General features: G+C 56.2%; 7 protein-coding genes across 7 annotated transcripts; 1 reads left to right on the forward strand and 6 right to left on the reverse strand.

Annotated features, from left to right (window-relative positions):
• Positions 1-73: 73 nt before the first annotated feature.
• On the reverse strand, positions 74-2,543 carry N656DRAFT_505774 (general substrate transporter). The gene is made up of 4 exons (XM_064809877.1): positions 2,381-2,543; positions 1,708-2,304; positions 1,451-1,653; positions 74-1,396 (listed from the first exon to the last, which is right to left on the reverse strand). Exons 1-4 carry the CDS (start codon positions 2,382-2,384, stop codon positions 329-331), a joined length of 1,872 nt encoding a protein of 623 aa, XP_064665083.1. The 5' UTR covers positions 2,385-2,543; the 3' UTR covers positions 74-328.
• Positions 2,544-3,203: 660 nt separating this feature from the next.
• Positions 3,204-4,335, forward strand: N656DRAFT_505901 (uncharacterized protein). The gene is made up of 2 exons (XM_064809878.1): positions 3,204-3,867; positions 4,085-4,335. The coding sequence occupies exons 1-2, from the start codon at positions 3,413-3,415 to the stop codon at positions 4,092-4,094; spliced, it is 465 nt and encodes a 154-aa protein (XP_064665084.1). The 5' UTR covers positions 3,204-3,412; the 3' UTR covers positions 4,095-4,335.
• N656DRAFT_741575 (aspartic-type endopeptidase-like protein) lies at positions 4,017-5,543 on the reverse strand (the record flags this gene model as incomplete). The annotated part of the gene is made up of 2 exons (XM_064812821.1): positions 4,017-4,610; positions 4,751-5,543. The coding sequence occupies 2 exons, from the start codon at positions 5,541-5,543 to the stop codon at positions 4,102-4,104; spliced, it is 1,302 nt and encodes a 433-aa protein (XP_064665085.1). The 3' UTR covers positions 4,017-4,101.
• Positions 5,544-6,681: 1,138 nt separating this feature from the next.
• On the reverse strand, positions 6,682-7,311 carry N656DRAFT_505769 (uncharacterized protein). Its single transcript, XM_064809876.1, has one exon. The coding sequence runs from the start codon at positions 7,208-7,210 to the stop codon at positions 6,716-6,718; it is 495 nt and encodes a 164-aa protein (XP_064665086.1). The 5' UTR covers positions 7,211-7,311; the 3' UTR covers positions 6,682-6,715.
• Positions 7,312-7,413: 102 nt separating this feature from the next.
• N656DRAFT_793118 (WD40 repeat-like protein) lies at positions 7,414-10,174 on the reverse strand (the record flags this gene model as incomplete). Its single annotated transcript, XM_064817142.1, has 3 exons — positions 7,414-7,673; positions 7,784-9,973; positions 10,066-10,174. The coding sequence occupies 3 exons, from the start codon at positions 10,172-10,174 to the stop codon at positions 7,414-7,416; spliced, it is 2,559 nt and encodes an 852-aa protein (XP_064665087.1).
• A 740-nt stretch (positions 10,175-10,914) lies between these two features.
• On the reverse strand, positions 10,915-12,651 carry N656DRAFT_505989 (DNA repair protein). Its single transcript, XM_064809879.1, has 3 exons — positions 12,244-12,651; positions 11,497-12,190; positions 10,915-11,434 (listed from the first exon to the last, which is right to left on the reverse strand). Exons 1-3 carry the CDS (start codon positions 12,331-12,333, stop codon positions 10,992-10,994), a joined length of 1,227 nt encoding a protein of 408 aa, XP_064665088.1. The 5' UTR covers positions 12,334-12,651; the 3' UTR covers positions 10,915-10,991.
• A 145-nt stretch (positions 12,652-12,796) lies between these two features.
• On the reverse strand, positions 12,797-13,513 carry N656DRAFT_785153 (inorganic phosphate transport PHO88). The gene is made up of 2 exons (XM_064816318.1): positions 13,353-13,513; positions 12,797-13,237 (listed from the first exon to the last, which is right to left on the reverse strand). The coding sequence occupies exons 1-2, from the start codon at positions 13,486-13,488 to the stop codon at positions 12,843-12,845; spliced, it is 531 nt and encodes a 176-aa protein (XP_064665089.1). The 5' UTR covers positions 13,489-13,513; the 3' UTR covers positions 12,797-12,842.
• Positions 13,514-15,596: the final 2,083 nt, after the last annotated feature.

The raw sequence follows: 15,596 nt of genomic DNA on the forward strand, positions 1-15,596 counted from the left end.
CGTCCGGTCCGACAGACCGAGACCGGCCCAGGAGCCACATGGTCGAAATTTGAGGATTGAAGTTGTCAAGGTCTCTCCACCAGCCCGCGACACCATACTCCACCTTCACTTCCTTCCATTGACATGCAAAGACAAGGAACGGGAATGGCATGGATGATGGAAGTTGAACACAGTCTGCAGGCATGCTTACATTAAATCTTTCCAATACTAAATACAACTCCGGCATGATTCATGAACGACCCGTTCCACACATTAGGCTTTGAGCGACACGACGCCAAACTCCAGTGCACCCTCTCGCTCCCCTCCGGTCCAGATTCCAAACCAGACTCTACTGCTTCTGCGAGATCATCATTTCCTCATTGTCGGCAATGGGCGCCGGCCTGTTGATCGTCTTGTTGAGCTCGTTCTCGCCCACCACATTCCTCGTCCCCTCCAGTTCCAGCTGGTACTCGTTCTGGCTCAGGACATACTCCTCCTTGTCAATGTGCCTGAACATGAAGTAGAAGATAACCGACAGGATGCCGCCGGCGATGGCGGGCCCGCCAAAGTCCCACGTCAGGTAGGGGTCCGTGACGACCGACGAGCAGGCCAGGCCGATGATGTAGGCCACGGCGGTGCTGAACAGGTTGATAGCTGACACGAGACCCCGCATGTTTACGGGGGCCCGCGAGTAAGCGATGCCGTATGCCGGCACGTTTACAAACAGCTCAGAAATGCCGCCCACGGCGAAGGGGATGGCCATCCACCAGATGCTGATCGGGGCCACGCCGGTCCCGATTGTGCAGTCGCTCGAGCCGTACTCCCCGCAGGGCGACTGCTGGTAGGCGTAGTAGTTCAGCAAGGCATATCCCATGCCGCCGAGGGACGACATCACCAGGCCGGTGGTGATGCGGGCAATGGGGCCGTAATGGACGTTGAGTCTCCGCAGAAGCGGGTACAAGCCGTAGTTGAGGATCGGGGTGGTCACGATGATGCTGAGTGAGTTGAAGTTGTTGATGACGTCGTTGGGCACGCCGTTGGTCTCGAGCATTGTGGACAGGAAGCTGGCTGCAGCGCCAAGGCCGTTGTCGTTGATGTACTGGATTGGGAAGAAACAGAACATGCCTGTTGCCTGGAAGGTGCGGCGGACATCCTCGACAAACTGGTCATTCCACTGGATTTTGTAAGTCGAGCTGAGACCTGCGGCTTCGATATTGGAGGGTTTGGCGAGATCCCAAAATCCGTGGCGGCCAATCTTCTTCACCCCTCCCCGACGAAGACAGATGCCCAGGACCCTGAAGACGTTGGGCAGATCGCTACCGCCAGGCGGGTGCAGAATGATGCGCTTATGGAGGAACCAGAGCAACAGCGGCAGCGGCAGATAGAGGATGAGAGGGATAAGGAATGCAAGCCACCACTACTGACGGTTAGCCACTGGATAGCAAGTTAATGCTCGTTATGTGGCACTTACTCCGACATATTTCTCCGAATACGATGTGGCGACGCCCATGAAGCCGCCAATGTTGATCATGAGGTAGAACCAAAGCATGACGCGCTCGCTGGTAGCCTCCGGGTCTTCAATGACTCTCTCGCCGGTTTTGAGCGTGACGACTTTTGGGACAGTAGTGGTGACCTGGTCGAGGAGGAGGGGTGACACGTTGGGCTTGAACATTGCTGCGAGCATGTCAGCTGGCCGCAGGAAAGGAATGTACGCTCAATTGGGCTTACCCGCGCCGATTGACAGGATGTAAACAGACAAAAAGTAGGGCGCCTTGGACGTCCCGTTGGCCAAAAGGTCTTTGGCCCCTGCAGCAACCATGAGGACGTGAGCAACGCCAAAGACAGCAACGCCCCAACAGATCAGCTTGAAGCGGCCGGTCTTGGCATCGGCGAGCCAGCCAAAGAAGAGAGGCAGCGCATATGCAAGCATGCTGAAGGACTGGGTCACGGCGTTGGCCACCACGGTGCCCATGCCGAGCGCGCCGGGGGTCTGCTGATCGCCCTGAGGTGGGGCGCCCCAGCCGTTACCGCCGATGGGCATCGGTCGGTTGACATAGTTGCTGATCAAGGGCTGGACGCCGTAGTACGAGGCTCGCTCGCAGAACTCGACAATGCAGATGAGGTAGGCTATGGTCGGGATTTTCCCCGGCACGCGGCGCAAGACGGCCATCTCCTCCTCGGTTGGCTTGCCCTCGTACTCGCCCTCCATGACGTCCGGATTCAGATAAGCTGGGTGGTGGTCACCTGGAGGTGTGCGCGGCATCTTCTCCAGGTCGACACCGGCCTTTTCGGCCGTGTCGCTGCCGGACGAGGGCACCTTTTCCGCTGTTGACGCATCAGCAATTGATCCTTAGTCAGTCACATGGGTAAACACGGCATCCTTGTGTCGAGGTTCACTTACCCATACTCGGCTGATCCGTACAGAGGCGTACCTAGCGCGTTGGGTGTGCAGGTTTCACTGGACGGAAGGGAACGCGCTGAGGGAGGGAGAGAGGCGGGGGAACGGCAAGTTCTCATCAGCCGGATGATGTGGTGTACTTATGGAGAACGTAGTAATGGGATGGGGGAAGCATCAAACATGCGGCGGCGACTGATAAGAGGGCGAATAGCGTGCGATGTAAATCGAGGACCGGTTCCAGTAACCTGGGATGCTGATTGGTGGTGCGCGCTGGGGACATAGATAGAAGCATGAGCACCTTCCAGGTTGGGTAGCTTCATGTCCGTCATTTGTCCGGGGGAGCGTTGGTTCCTTCCTCGATCAAGTGCTTGTGCCCGTGGCAATGGAGAGGAGTCCCCATCGAAGGATCCTTCTCGACACGAGCAACCCACGACAAGCTAGCCCAGCAATTCTTGTCGATTTGTGTGGATGTGGTGGAGTTCATCTGAAGGTCGCCTCCGAGTCGGGACCCCATACATTCTCCATCAGGGCAGGTTTCAACCCCATCCACATCGTACAGTAGGCGATTCTTATCCGACCGTTCCGCTGGTGGTGCTCTCGCTCGATTGGATCGCATCAGTCACTGAACCCCTTGATTGCGAACCTGCATGTTTCTCACTGCGGAGGGGGAAGGAGGGGAAAGCAGGACGCATTACAGTGCCGCATCATTGGAAAGCGCATCCCAAAGTTCCTGTGATGAAGTTCTGGGGTCATTCCAAACCGCTGCCGGCCAAAGCGCAATCAGCTCAGTCCGATTTGCAATTCCCCAGAATGCAGCGTTTTCCCGCACAATTGGCGTTTTCCCGTCCGAACTCGCCCCTTCTCCTCCCAAAACCTCGGGAACATCGGCATGTCGCCATCCTCGGCTCCATCGGCACTAAAATCTAGAACAGACCCAAATCGGCGTGGCCGCAGTCAGGGGCAGGCCGTCGTTAGAAATTCGGCAGGCTTGGTTTACATGTGAATACGTGTTCTTTAAGGGGTCTATGACTCTAAATGTGTCTCTTGGAGGTCCATCTTTCGGCGTCAGGACAGCCTTGCCAAGCAGAGAGGTTCGAACAAGCTGTGGTGTGGCAGTTCTTGGATTCGGGACCCGAAGGCTTGTCCTGCGCCAAGCCGCTCTCTCGAACTCGGCCAAGGGCTTCCATTTGTCTTGGCGATCTTTCACCTTTCCTTTTTTGGCACTCATCTCCACGAGCTAACGAGCACCATGCCTTTGGAGTATTCGCCTTACGTCCAAACCGCTATAACAATTCAGCAATCTCATTATGTCCCGGAGCAAGAGCGAAGTACAGCCCTGATTTGGGCTCTCAGCAGGAGCGAATGTTCGAATGCAGCTCACCCACGATTCTTATCTCTCCTGTCACTGCCGACATTTCGCCAACGCCTCAGACCCCGCCGGCAAGCGCTTGCCACCCCATGCCCAAAGGCCAAAACAGGTCGAGAATCCGGTAGGATTCAATCATTAAACCAGAAAAGGTAGGTCGTGAGACCAATGGCCCAGACACTATCATGAAATCATTGATTGCGTGATTGGTTTGATAACGACCTCACTACCCACACTAATTGAGTGAATCAACCCCAGTCTTGCGTAACGATGCTATGGACCCTCAGTTACAATGGAACACCCATCTGACATACTCCACCTGCTGCTGACACACCACCTAGACTACCTTGAACAATTGTCATGTCTCGAGCGGCTTCTGCGCCCAGCCGATGGTGGGCGGGTTCGCACCATTAAACACGACAAAGGCGGCCTTGAGGGCGACGTCGCCCCAGATGTTGATGCCGAGCGAGCTGCTGCTCTGCAGGCCGCCAAAGCATGTCGACGACGTGGGCGACACGCGCGTGTAGTTGATGTAGGACGGCGGAATGGTGAAGCGGGTCGATCCGATGCCAAAGGTAAACGACGGAAGCGTCGACGTGCACGGGAAGACGTAGCCGCCATAGCTCCGGCTGTTGCTGGCCCCGGACACCTGCCGGTAGTAGGCCGTCACGATGGCCGTCGGCAGGTACACCAGCGTCGTCCCCGTGTCGGCGATGCCCTTGATGGAGGTGGCGCTAAAGTTCCCGGAGCCGACGCCGTAGCCCGAGGACGTGAAGGTCCAGTAGCCCGGGTTGGTGTCGACGGGGACGTAGGTGATTTCTCCTGTGTATTTGGCCTTGTCGATGAAGCCGAAATCGTACGTGCCAGCTAACGAAGTGTCAGGGTCAATCTCTAATCCTCTAGTCTGTCCAGTCCTGACATGACTTCTCCCCTTTTGCCCCTCATTCGCGACTGGAATATCACGATGGCATGCAAACCCAAAGGGAAGGGCACGACATTGAACATACTCTTCTTGTATTTCAAATCCGCGGTAAACACCGGGCTGTCCAGCTTGGGCTTTGCATTATCGAAAAACGTCAACTGGCTCTGCGGGTTGACGGTATTGAGCGAGCTGAACCCAAGCCCGACCAGCCCATCAATGTGCTGCTCGCTGGTGAAGCTCGACGAGACCTGCTGGGCGCACTGCACAGCCTGCGAGTCGACCGTCAGGCCGCCAACAGTGAAGTTGTCGCTGTAGACGTTGCCGCGCGACGCCGAGCCGTCGCCGTACGTGATGCTCCACGACTGGCCGGCGAGCAGCTTGGCCGAGCTGGACTTGGTCGGGGTGTAGATCTCCTGGCCCCGGATCTGCGAGCTGGGCATGTGGCTAGAGAAGACCCATAGGTCGGATGAGCCAGTATCAAAGTCCAGGTTCAGCGTCTGCGGCGGCGTGCCGATGGTCACGGGCGTGACGTAGGCAATGTCGACCTCATCGATGGGCACCGCGGGGGCGCTGCCAGTGTCGCGCTTGGACTCTTCTCCGGCATTGTTGAGCGCGTCGATGCGGTTCGCGGCCTCGACGAGATAGTCGGGCACGGGGACGCCGTATTTCAGGTACGTCCGCTGGATGGACCGGGCGCCGTTGAAGTAGCGATAGTGGGGGTTGCGAGCCTGCTTGAGCGAGACCCGACCCTTTGCGTTGCTGTTCGCATTGCCATTGCCAACAATGTTGGTCGTGCCGATCCTGGGAGGCAGGGCAGAACCCAAGCCCGAGACTGCGAGCACGGCAGCACTGAATAACAGGTTTGTAATGGTCACCATCGTGGCCAGCGCGAGGTGCACGAGGGTTGAGGTGAAAAGGGGTTCAGGGGGCTAAGCCTGACAATGCCTGTCCAACGGGGTGAGCAGATGGACCGAGGGTAACTAGAGCAACGAGGAGCAAGTAGTTCCCAGATCCTCTGTCCAGACGGCCTCTGTCGCTGCTTCACGAGAGGGGCAGACGGATGACTGAGGTCGGCGGGCTTATCTACTCCTAGTACCTCTTTTCCAACCGAGCATCCCCCCGCCATACGGCCAATATCAGCCCGGGATGGCGATACCTGACCCCAGCAAGCACGAGCGGTCGAGGCCAATCTCGGATGCCCGCACACTATGAGTTCCAGGCGGTAAAGGTAGATCGGAATGCAGAAGATAAGGGCCAAGGGGGCCTCTCTGCCGTGCCGAGACCAGCAAACGAACACAAAGCCCGGGGTCAACAGGCTCGGAAGGGCATGGCATTGGGCCCTGCCCGCTGGTCTCGTGGTCTTTGTTGCCAGAGACGGAGAGTGCTGGCCACGCTTGGCAGGTTGGCACTCTCGCCTCCGCTCCGGCAGAAAGAGGCCCTCGTTAGAGTTGTAGAGAATGGCAGTGAAGCTGCCTGTTTGGGCAGATCAAGCCCCTCGGCGTTGGTTCCGTCTTGGAAACGAGCAGTTAACGTTACCTAAGGTAGTAAGTTAAGGTAAGATGTTTTGATAGAAGCCCACACCAACAACTTTACAAGGGGAGCTCCCCCTCCTGAGCTCGATCAGCTCGATCGACACAATTACTGCGTAATGGCCCCCCAGGGAAGCTCTGATAGCTTCATCCGCCGTGTCGACGAATGGGAGGTCCGCAAAGCTTAATTAACTTGGTCTTGACCCGCAGCATGGCTTCGGCAGTTTAGGCAGATAAGTGCAGCACCATGAGCTCCCACGTCGACAGCAGCCTATCGGGTTGGGAGAAACGGTGCCATCTCTGGCGGCAGATCGCGCTTGGCTGTGACCCTTGCATTCCACAAACCTTGGCTTACCTTATCCAGATGCGGTTGGTCTTGACGTCGTGCATGAAGATCCAAAACATGCTTTACGGCACTTGCTCCCTGTTACAGAGCGCCCCGTCTCATATATGACTCTTTAATAGAGCCGTGATAAGCACCCGTCTGAGGGCAGATCGTCCTGCTTCAGTGCCTGGTATGCCTAGATCTCAGTGTTAAGTGACGGATGAACGAAGGCGATTCTTCTCAAGTCCGTCCGATTTCTCGCCTCCGCCCTTGGCCTGCCGATCTTTTGTGCCGCTGCTAAGGCCGTAAATGGCAGATATCGACCGCCGAGACCTGCTGCACAATAACCCGACGGTCTCGGACATATTAAGAATACAGCCAACGCGCTGGCAGGTTGGACTGCGTTTCGTGCAACCGAGGTGCAGCTCCTCGCTCGCTCCCTGCCCTGATCAACAAAGTCTTTGACATTGCCCCGAAGCCTATACACAACAATCCCCCAACATGTATCATACAGTTCTTCCATTACACAGTAGTGCCCACTCGTGGCGCCCTCGAGGGGTGCCACAGGCTGTTGGACCCTTGGTGAGAGATACTGCGGCCGGCTCGTTTCTGCGCGTCGATTGTTGTGGTATCGGTTTTCAGTTCGAATCTGCCACAAGCTCTCTGCTCCTGGAGCTCCAACCTGAGCCATTTCAATACCCCTCTCCACAGAAAAAGCCCCAAGCTGCTGGTATCATTGCTACAACCCCCCACTTATCCATTTCATCCCGCATCAGCTGCCACGGAGCATGGTCAGAGAAATGGTCAATCCGTCCATGCATCCAGTGTTCGTCTAAAGCCATATCTAGTGACGGCTTCTTGTCTGCTGCCCCTTGCTGGTGGTGCTCGCACGTCCTACCGCGCAAACACCTTGACCACACCGTCTCCACCGCCGCTGACAACCCACCGGCCGTCCTGACTCCAGACAACGGCACAGACACCCTCACCGCGCATGACGCGGTGGCTTGTAATCTCCTGCGTGCAGGATCGCTTCTCGAGCGACCAGAACCGCAGCGAGGCGTCATGGCCCGCACTGACTAGCTCCCGGCCATCAGGGCTGAGCGAAAGGCTGGAGATGGACGCCGGATGAGCGACCATGTTGTATGTGCATTGACCTGTTCCACATGTCAGTTGGACTCAATCCTGCAGCCGGGGATGCGCGTAACTTGGCTGAATGTGGGGATACTGGCGGGGAAAACAGATAGCGCGCAACAGAAAGACTTACCGCTGTTGGCATCAAAGAATCTGACGTAGCAGTCCTCATGGCCTGAGATAATGACACCCTCAACTCCAGACCCAGCCATGGCGCGACCGCCTCCGGTGGGTCCTCCTCCACTGCCAGCGTCTTCCTCGTTCAGACCTTGATGGGGCTGATCGAGGCCGACCGTTGTAGCCACGACCGCGTTCACGCTCGTTCCCACGGTGCCGTCGTACGTTTCCAGGCTTGCCATGGACCCGATTTCCTCTCCCGAGCGCGTGTCGTAGACTATGATGGCCGCATCCGAGTAGCTGACCACAAACGCCTCACCATTCGGGCTGAGCGGAGTGATGCACGTCGGGCTTGCCTTCGAGTTCGGACGCGAAATGGTGTGTATCAGCGTGTGATGAAAAGGTGAGTTTGAGGCCGTCGTGGGCTGCGGCGAGCTGGGAAACGCAGAGCCGGAGCTCATAGAATTACCCCGCACCCGACCGCCGGGGCCGCGCCGGCCCCCGCTAGGCTGCGGGGAGGTAAGCTGCGGAGGCGCGCTGACTGCCCAGATCTTGACGGTGCCATCTGCGGCACCCGACACCAAAAGGATGCGATCCGGCGGCCCATACGTGTTTGACTGACCAAAGATTGCGCCAAGATTGGTTGGGAGAACGCAGAGAGCCCAGACTGCATCCGTGTGACCGTCCAGGGTGGCTTTCGGGTCTACGCGACCCCGTTCCCAGACCCGAATCGTTGCATCTTGTCCGCCCGAGAAGATCCAGCCGTCGCCCTGCGCTCGGCCGCCCGTGGAGAAGTTCGGAGACGGCGACCAAGAGGTCAGCGATAGCACTGCTCCCGTGTGGCCGCGGTGCGTGAAGTCGGCGATGACGTCAAGATCAGAGCTGCTTGCCCCCACATGTCCGGGATGTCGGTCCGGTATGTGGAACCGTTTGATCATCCCGTCATCTCCTGCCGTGCAGATCTCAGGCTCCCCAGGGCTGCCACCGCCCGAGAAAATTACGGTGCGAACCGTGTCCAGGTGGCCGCGGAGGCCGAATCTGAGCTTGAAGTTTGTGTTCTCCGCTTTTTGGCCCAGTGCGTGGAGCGAGAGTTCGTGTTCCGCACTCCTCCTCCGGGACATGGAGCTTGAGCTCTTTCTTCGATGCGCAAGAGGGGCACGGTGAGGTGATCGTGGAATGTTTTCAGCAGTAGGGAACACGTCGGTGTCGGGCCGGTTGGACGACAGCTGCTGAGGCTGAGTTGGGGCCGCAGTATCTGGGAAGTTGGCATCGTTGAAATCCCAGCTACCCGTCTCAGCCACACCACGCTTCTCGGCAGCTTCTCCTTTATCTTCGGTCTTGTTGAAATGCTTCGGAGGATTGGCTGGTCCGGGAATCGGTTCGGCCACTGCCTTCCCAGGTTCAGGCACGGTAACCCACTCAGCGTCATTGGTGCTGCCATACGCCATGGCGTTGTGCTCAGGATTCGACGTGCGCACCATTGGCGGCGCCTGGATATCGAGCGGTTTAGCAGGGAAGCTCACTGGGCCTGGGGGCCCTGGGGGCCCTGGGGGGTGGTGGTTTGGGACCGGAGCAGGCTGGGTTTGGGCAGTGAGCATGTCGCGGGCTAGATTTTGGTGCCGGCGCATGCCTTGCTGGTATGACTGATCCAACATTGACTGGCCAAACGCCTCTCCTTCTCGCAAGTCTTCCATGACGGGCAGAGGTGGAGACTCCCTTGGGGGTATTGGATTCGCGGGCGTAATCATTAGGTACGTGAACTCGGCCTGGCACTGGTCGAGGAACGTTTTGAGGTCATTGCGCGCAGCCTCCTCGTCTGCAAGCCCGGCCTCGAGAGCAGACTCGGCCAAGGAACCGGCGAGTTTCTCCGATGATGCTGCATAGCCAGCTCCGTCGATCAGCATGACATGTCGGACGTAACAGGGATTGGGGAACTCACGGCGCAGCTTCTCCTGAAGCAATGCAGCACGATCAAGCTTGGGCTCAGTCTCGGGCGTCTTGCCCGACTTGAGCAGTGCAGCCTGGTCCTTGACCTTTTTCTCGAGTATAGTGACATACTTTTTCAATGCCTTCTGGGTCGCGTCCGCCCTCCGCGCCTGCCCCTCCAGATTGGCTATCCTGCTCTTCATCTCCTGCTTTTCGATCTCCCAGGCATTTCGGTCGCGTTCGTGCCGGTGCCATTCAGTTTGGAGAAAGCGCATGACGCCTGTACAATACAGAACCATTGTTAGCATCGATGATACGATGGCCAGGTCATTGCTTTGAGTGTAATCGTCTTCTTGGCAAAACTGCACCGACCTTGGAGAGTGTACTCTGTGGCAGGCAGCTGATTTGCGCCGGGCCCCATGATGCCGCCCGTGTCGTGTGCAGCACCGCCGCCTACCCCGCTCCCTCCGTTTGTGCCCATGACGGCGGAGGGGGCTCAAATCTCGGGAGACTCGTAGCAGTTCGGACTACCTAGCCATGGACGAGGCCGACGCGCGGCAGGATGAAGGGGCGACGGCTGCCAAGCAGGGCTCACAAGCTCTGCTGCTGCTTGCTTTAGGGCAAAGCTTGTTGGTGCAGCCAGAGCAAGCTTATCGGTGACCGAAGATAGATGCCGATGGCGCGAAACGGCGAAATTGAGGATTAGTTACCCAGCAAAAGGGGTGTCGTGTCGACAGGATTTTTTTGCTTCTCTTTGGCGGCCGAATCACCCTGCAGCAGGGCGGCAATGCTAGCCTGGGTTGGTGATGCTGGCCGCTGCGGATGCTGGCCAAGAGCGACAGGGCCGTTCTGCTCTTTGGGGAAGGGGCGGACCGCAGGGATACGAGCGCGGCTGTCGAATCAGAGCCCGTCGGTTACCGTGAGGCTGCAAGGCATCGATTTGTGTGGGTCTCTGTGCAACCGTTGCATTTCGTCCAGGTCTCACTCTCAGGGCCTTTGGAAGCTCTTTCTCTCTTGACCAACATCAGCAGGATCCACCCAATTCGCAACTGACAGCTTTGTGGTCCGACGATACACAGCATTGGTACGAAAGCAGCACGTCTAACGGCCTAGAGGTAAGTCAATACAGCAGCACCGTAGGGTAACTGGAACCGATTACACCACAGGGAGCCATTGTGGCTCAAAAAGCCTGTAAATCCAGTGTCGGTTCCCATGGAACCAACATTCCGAAGGGCCATCAGGAAGGCGGTTGGCTTCTCTAGCCTGGAATGCACTCGATGATCTAGCAGCAAGCTTATTCACAACTCGAGCTCCTCAACCTCCATGCCACAACTTAAGCATGTCTTGACCGTCATGCCCTCCTCGTTCTCCACAGTCCGGCCCCAGTCGTGGACATGTTTCCCGCCGCCGCCGATGGCATCTCCAAACTTGGCGGGCTTGCCTGCTCCACCTCCTCCCACAATTCCGCCTCCGGCCTTCGCATTGTTCCTTCTGAACGCGTCTGTCCTGGTCTTGCGCTTGAGGTCTAGCAGCTTCTCCTTGAACTTGGCCTCCTTCCGCCTCTTCTTGTCGGCCTCGCGCCTCTCAAACTCGGCATCTAATGCCTCGGCGGAGCCCCATTTGTGGTTAAAAGCGTACTCCTCAACCTGGTATCGTAAGAAAAGCATCATGTCGTGCCAGTGCGACTTGTGCGGATTGGGTTTGTTCAGATGTGGGAGCAGTTCTGGGTCCTTGAGCTCGGCTGCAGTTGGGCGCTTGTTAGCAAATGGCTGCGATGCTGGATTGTTTCCAAGACACACTCACGGTCTGTCAGCAGGTAGTCGTCCTTGCACTCCGTTTTTGTGAGCAAGCTGTACTTTTCCGGATATTTCTCCTTGCAGGCGTTGCAGACGGCACAGCCAAAGACCTCCTCCCACACAAAGTCAATCTCCAAGCTGTTGCACTCTCGACATCGTTTCCTTGTCTTCTCGTCGGTGAGGATGCTCAGGCCCGGCTCGTACGGGCCGGCCTTGTTGCGTTGCAGGTTGCGGATTAGCTGCAGACGTTCCCACTCGGCGGCCGTCATGTGCGCCGGTTTTTGCTCGCCCTCGGGCGCGCCGCCGCCACCACCGCCTGGGCGAGCTGTGCTGCCCGTAGACATGCTCTTGTTCCATGGATCGTCCTCGGTGCTGAGAAAACCGCCCTTGGTGTCGGTCATGGCGCTGAAGTTGTAGTCAACATACTTGGAGAACTTGCGCGAGACGGGCAGCAAATCGCCGCCCGCGCCGCCGCCCCCGTTGGTATCCTTTGATGATGGCGCTGTGCGAGCATCACGGTTCGTCGTGGGCACCTCGGTTCGGGATATTGATGCGTAAGGCCGTTTTTGGCCGGCAGGACCGGCATTTTCCGTTGCGACAAGCCTGGAGCTGGCTCGCGGCTGTGCGGTGGAGATGGCGGCGGATCGTTGCTCGGCTTCACGTTGGTCGCGGATAGCTTTTGCACGTAGGCGAGCTTCTTCCTGGAAAGAGTTAGTGCTAGCAAATGAGGCACCAAAGTCAGCCGCTTGCTCACTATGCGACGGGTCACTTCCGGTGTTGGAGGGGTTGGCGGGCGTCTCGATGTCGATGATGTTTCCGTTGGCGGAGTGCGCGGTCGCTCCATTGCAGGCTTAGCAGAGGCTGCTTATGACAACAAATCCTCGCGTGAGCGATACGGATGGTCGGAGCACTGTATTTCAAGCGGGCCCTGAGAGGTCAAACAATTGTATTGTCGTCGTCGAAAGCGAGTCCTGCGGTTCGGGAAGTTGCCCCACTAATGCTGATACCGTGCCTGGACGGTAAAGCATCCCCGTTTTGATGCGTGGTCCCTGAGAGTCTGACTAATAAGTTGATTCGCCACCGTTTGTACTCTACACCACAAGATTTCTTCCGACTAGAAAAGGGGATTTTTAGGACGTCCGTTACTTTCGCTCCGGGATCGTTTACTGTAAAGCATGGCTATCACCGTAAGCGCTCACACAGAAAGCAAACAAGTATTCAACCCGCTGTCGCCTTTCACTCCCGCAGGTCTATTAGAAGATTTGATGCCGCGACGCCCGCAAGATCTCTATGATAACGTACAAGGCCTTCCGTAAAGATGATATCTCGCCCACACAAGTCCTCCTGGGTAGTCTACTCCTCTTTGGCACCACCCCGGCCGGCGCGCTCGGCGGCCTCGACAGCCTTCTTGTCACTCTGCGCAGGGCCGCTCTGCAAGCCGCTCATGAAGCCGGCAGACTGCTTGAAGGGCCTCTTGAGATCACCCGAAGCGGGCTGTCCCCAAACGTGGATCTTGGTCATGTTCGCCTCCAGCGCGCCCTTCAGCGGGATGATGCTCTGGATCAGGAGTGGGTTGGTGTACTTGAAGTACAAGTGCATCACGGCCATCATGAGCACACCCATAGCTTGTGCGCGCATAAGGTTCCTGATCTGACCGATGTCGTAGGCGTGGATTGTGGTCGTGACGAGCTTCCCTTCCTCGCTCGAACCCATCGGGGCTGGCTCGACGTACTTCAACGTGGTCATGTCTGAGAGAAATGCTGCGGTTAGCCTGGAAGTTGCATAGTGCGCAGAAATCGGCAATGGGTGTTGCATGGGTGCTTGCGCCACCGGGATATTCGGAGGGCTGCCACGAGAACGTACCCTTCTTCTTGTTCACCTGGGCCCGGATGTAGAGGTAGATGCCGAGGATAATGAGGTTGCTGGTAACATAGACAGCGCGAATCGCGTTCAAGACCGTCGGGTCCTCGAAGGGAATCTTCTTGGCAACCTGCATCATCCCGAAGATGATGATCAGGTTCGTGCTGCGCGGTAAACAATGTTAGCTTCCAACTGTCGCGTGCGCGGCGCAAAGAGCCTCAGAGTCGTACATCTGCGGATTGAGTCCAGCCATTGCGATTGACTTATACTGATAGGTAGACAGCGAGAGGGTTGTTGTTCTAGAGAGCGAGGACTTTGTCGATGTTGAGAAGCTGAAGGTTCCAAAGGGGCAACAAATCGCCAGATAGATTTTGTGAAGGTTTCCGACTGGTCCCCAGTCCCCACTGTCTGGTCAGGGCCACGTTCACCTCAACCACCACCTTCCTTTTCCGAAAACCCACCATTAACCCTAACCCGTAACCAGTCCGCTTTCCAACTCCTTGTACGGTAGCCTTCATTTTCTCTTCCCAAAAAAATCCCTTTCTCAAGAGTGCCGTACTTCGTAGATTGTGGAAATGTGTGACCATCTCATTGACATCATATTTCATGAATTCCTATCATTCCAGAGCGTTTTTAGCAATCTCAGACCACTGCTCTTCTGGAGGTTAACACTGAGTTTCTCTCACGTGACACGTTCAGGGGGAATTCAGGGGAAGAGTGCCATATCTAACCCCAACACTGTTGCCTTTTTCCCGTACCCTGTTAAGCCTCATGATCTCGTCTACGTTCAGGATATGCTGTTACTACCTAGCCTGGTCTGTTCGACCAATCTTCCGGTTATATTGTTACTAGTGATGCCTTGACTACGCCCCCCGTTGATCCAACTGCTTCTTATAGTGAATGCCGAGCACTGCCGTCTCCTGAGTCCCTGATTCAGGTTGCTCACTGTCAGTGCTGCGGGTTGCTTGTTTTGTTTGCAATGCCCTGGCTGCACCACTCTTATTGAACTCGGTTGCTCTGACTAAAAGTCTGTGTAGGTATCTATACAGTGTGCCCGGGGAGGATGGCAGTGGGATCAAATTTGGGACACTCAGTCTAACTGACAGTGACCGGGCCGTCTTGACCAACTCAACCCACCAATGAGTCTAGTTCATCTGGAATTCCGCCGTCTTCTGCGTGCACTGGCAATATGGTTGATTCCGATCTTTGATTACCCCAACGTAGGTACGGAACTGCTTCAACTCAGAACTGCCTCCGTGAAGACGAAGAGAGATAGGCAGAAGTGAAGCTGTTTAGGTACTGACGGAGTGGCCGGGTGTGAATAGGTAACTACTAACTTGGAGGTAATTCCTAGAGCAATATATAAGGTACGTAAGGTACCTTACCTTAGCTTGGCCTCTTGGTATGCGAGTCTGTCTCCCTTATATGCTGCTTATGGTCGATGAGCTCTTAGTTGTTGTATGAATGACACGGCTATGGGATACGATGATCATCATATCCAACATTTGTGGCTACCTCAAGGCTCTGGCTTGGGGACAGCCTGAAGATACATGTACTTAGATATAGTCGAATAGATCCCTTCTCACAGAGGTACCGTACCTCAATTGATCCTGTGATACTTAGTAGTGATGGCTCGTGGTCTCTGCCCCTGAATCTCAACGCGATGGCTCCTAGGTACTTAGTAGTTCCCTTTACGCGGCTGCTAGAGGCCTGCATTCTTGCCAATGATCCGATTACCTTAGGTAGTGTAGCTGTAGTATTAAGAGTTAATAACCAGTTCAGGCGAAGGCATGACCGTCCCAGTGTTACATGTTTGCACTGAATGAAGTGCTATGTATCTACAAACCGCAGGAAGCGAAGCAAGCACAACGCATAGTCCAACCACAGAACGGGAGTGTCGGAATCCAGTCGTACATGTAAGCTTTCGTTTTGTATGTCACGGTATGAACTGCGAACATAATGAGGTCCCGGCCTCGAGAACCGCTTTCACTCCGTCGGGCGTGATCATAAGGTACCTAGTAATATCCACCTCGGTCTAGAACCCGCCCCCCATCATGTTCATATGTCAGACAGCCATGAGAGTGTGCCAACCACGGCGCAGTACGAGAACCTCCATGGATCCTGCTTCTAGCTGAAGTATAACAGTAGTATGGTCGTGGATATGCCGAATCGCTCAAGGATTCAGGCTAGGATCATCAGGATAAACCCCTGATGAGACCAGACAAATGAATGCTCAAGTAAGACGCA

The sequence above is a fragment of the Canariomyces notabilis genome (assembly GCF_033297395.1).
Source record: "Canariomyces notabilis strain CBS 508.74 unplaced genomic scaffold N656scaffold_41, whole genome shotgun sequence".
Lineage (NCBI taxonomy): Eukaryota > Fungi > Ascomycota > Sordariomycetes > Sordariales > Chaetomiaceae > Canariomyces > Canariomyces notabilis.

Coding starts and splice junctions, on each gene's coding strand:
- N656DRAFT_505774 (XM_064809877.1), bottom strand. Junction 1,654..1,707: donor CATCCTGTCAATCGGCGCGG/GTAAGCCCAATT, acceptor ACATGCTCGCAG/CAATGTTCAAGCCCAACGTG. Junction 1,397..1,450: donor ATTCGGAGAAATATGTCGGA/GTAAGTGCCACA, acceptor AACCGTCAGTAG/TGGTGGCTTGCATTCCTTAT.
- N656DRAFT_505901 (XM_064809878.1), top strand. CDS start 3,413: ATGTGTCTCTTGGAGGTCCATCTTTCGGCGTCAGGACAGCCTTGCCAA.
- N656DRAFT_505769 (XM_064809876.1), bottom strand. CDS start 7,210: ATGGCTCAGGTTGGAGCTCCAGGAGCAGAGAGCTTGTGGCAGATTCGA.
- N656DRAFT_505989 (XM_064809879.1), bottom strand. CDS start 12,333: ATGGAGCGACCGCGCACTCCGCCAACGGAAACATCATCGACATCGAGA. Junction 12,191..12,243: donor CGGAAGTGACCCGTCGCATA/GTGAGCAAGCGG, acceptor AACTCTTTCCAG/GAAGAAGCTCGCCTACGTGC. Junction 11,435..11,496: donor CGACTACCTGCTGACAGACC/GTGAGTGTGTCT, acceptor GCCCAACTGCAG/CCGAGCTCAAGGACCCAGAA.
- N656DRAFT_785153 (XM_064816318.1), bottom strand. CDS start 13,488: ATGATGCAGGTTGCCAAGAAGATTCCCTTCGAGGACCCGACGGTCTTG. Junction 13,238..13,352: donor CCAGGTGAACAAGAAGAAGG/GTACGTTCTCGT, acceptor CATTTCTCTCAG/ACATGACCACGTTGAAGTAC.